The sequence below is a fragment of the Otolemur garnettii genome, unplaced genomic scaffold (genome assembly GCF_000181295.1).
Source record: "Otolemur garnettii isolate 467f Iridium unplaced genomic scaffold, OtoGar3 scaffold00053, whole genome shotgun sequence".
In the NCBI taxonomy this organism is placed as follows: Eukaryota; Metazoa; Chordata; class Mammalia; order Primates; family Galagidae; genus Otolemur; species Otolemur garnettii.
In genome coordinates, this window is record NW_003852448.1 from 9,251,752 (window position 1) to 9,253,446 (window position 1,695).

The 1,695-nt window shown below is 52.7% G+C and overlaps 1 protein-coding gene across 1 annotated transcript in view; it reads right to left on the minus strand.

Moving 5' to 3' along the window:
- LOC105886361 (zinc finger protein 282) overlaps positions 1-1,695 on the minus strand; it is a 30,132-nt gene that overhangs the window by 2,403 nt on the left and 26,034 nt on the right. Inside the window, 2 exon segments of the mRNA XM_023514463.1 lie at positions 1-4; positions 6-69. The exon segment at positions 1-4 is cut by the window's left edge and continues 2,403 nt beyond it. Coding sequence (XP_023370231.1) covers positions 1-4; positions 6-69 — 68 coding nt within the window.

The following is a 1,695-nucleotide window of genomic DNA, read 5'->3' on the forward strand; positions in this document are numbered from 1 at the left end:
GGGGCTGGGGCTGGGGCTGGGGCTGCGGCGGGGCTGGAGGCGGGTTCTTCGCCATCAGCAGGCTATCACCTGGGGGAGACACAAAGAGGTGACATGCTGACAACGTTCTCGTCCACAACCCCCCACTGCTCTGACGAGGGGGCCCAGGTCACAAGCTACCTGGACCTCAGTTTCACTAAAAATGAGAGGACTGAGCAAGATGAACAGTCACGATCTATGTGACCCCCGGCCCGCCAAAGACATCCCCCTATGGAGAGCCAGAAGTGGATTGAGCGGACAGCACACAGGAACGCCATGAAGCCCTGCATGACACTCGGGGCTTACGGATAACAGGCTCCTACCCAGAAGTCAGTGCGGAAGGTAGAACTGTCCAGAAATAACAAGACTTGATTGTAGTCCAGTGGACAACCGGAAGGGAAGAATTTGCCAGGCCTTATCTAAAGTGAAACCTGTCTGAGGTCATAGGAATGGAATGCAGGAAGCTGGGACCATAAGCACCAGGTGACTGGCAGTCGGGTCTCCATTAGGCAAGTGGCATCTGACTTGTGAATCAGGGCGGGCAGCTGGGACAGTGTGAGTCCTACCTCAGCCCTGGACCCTCCCCACCTCTGTGTGGAAGTAGCTGCCCCAACTGCTTCCCTGGGAAGTAGGGCTCCTGTGCCCCCTTTCCTTGCACCCTAGAGTGTCCAGACCATGAGTGTACAGCTCTCTACCACTTTGGGGCTCTGTAGGGACAAAGCACATTCTGGGCATCAGAATGGTGATCTTAGGCTGACAGAAAAGCTATCCCGTGTGCTGCTTTTTTTTTTTTTTTTTTTTTTGAGACAGAGTTTCACTATCACACCCTCGGTAGAATGCCATGACATCACAGCTCACAGCAACCTCCAACTCCAGCTTAAGCAATTCTCTTGCCTCAGCCTCCTAAGTAGCTGGGACTATAGGCACCCACCACAATGCCCGGCTATTTTTTGTTGTTATTGCTGTCATTGTTTAGCAGGCCCTGGCTGGTTCAAACCCAGTAGCCCAGTGCATGTGGCCAATGCCCTAACCATTGAGCTAAGGGCACCGAGCCACCTGGAGTTTTCTGAAACCTCCACCTTCTGTCACCTCCCCTGTCTCCAGTCTGATTCCTTCTCCTGAGGAGCCCAGCTCCCATAATTAGGGGCAGCCTGTGGAAGAACTCTAAGGAAAGTGAAGTTTACATCTGCCCCCACACTTTCTTGCCATCCTCTGTTTTCCTACCCCACCTCTGTCCAGGGCCAATTGCTCCCTGGATACCACTTCTCAGGCCACATCTGCTCCGTTTCCACCCAACCCCTGATGCTCACTGGTGTCTGACCAGGCCTATCCCTAAACAATACCCTTATATGGAGTGGGCCCAGCCTTCCCTCTCTGTCCCAATCAAAATTGATCAGGCAGGCCAGGCGCAGTAGCTCACAACTATAATCCTAGCATTCTGGGAAGCCAAGGCGGGTGGATGCTTGAGCTGAGGAGTTCGAGACCAGCCTGAGCAAGAACGAGACCCCATCTCTTCTAAAAACTAGCCAGGCATTGTGGTAGGAATCTGTAGTTCCAGGTACTCAGGAGGTTCATTAGACACAAAAGTCTGAGGTTGCTGTGAGATAGGTTGCCATGGCATTTAACCCCAGAATGACTGTGAGACTGTCTCAAAAAGAAAAAAAAAAAAGGCTCGGC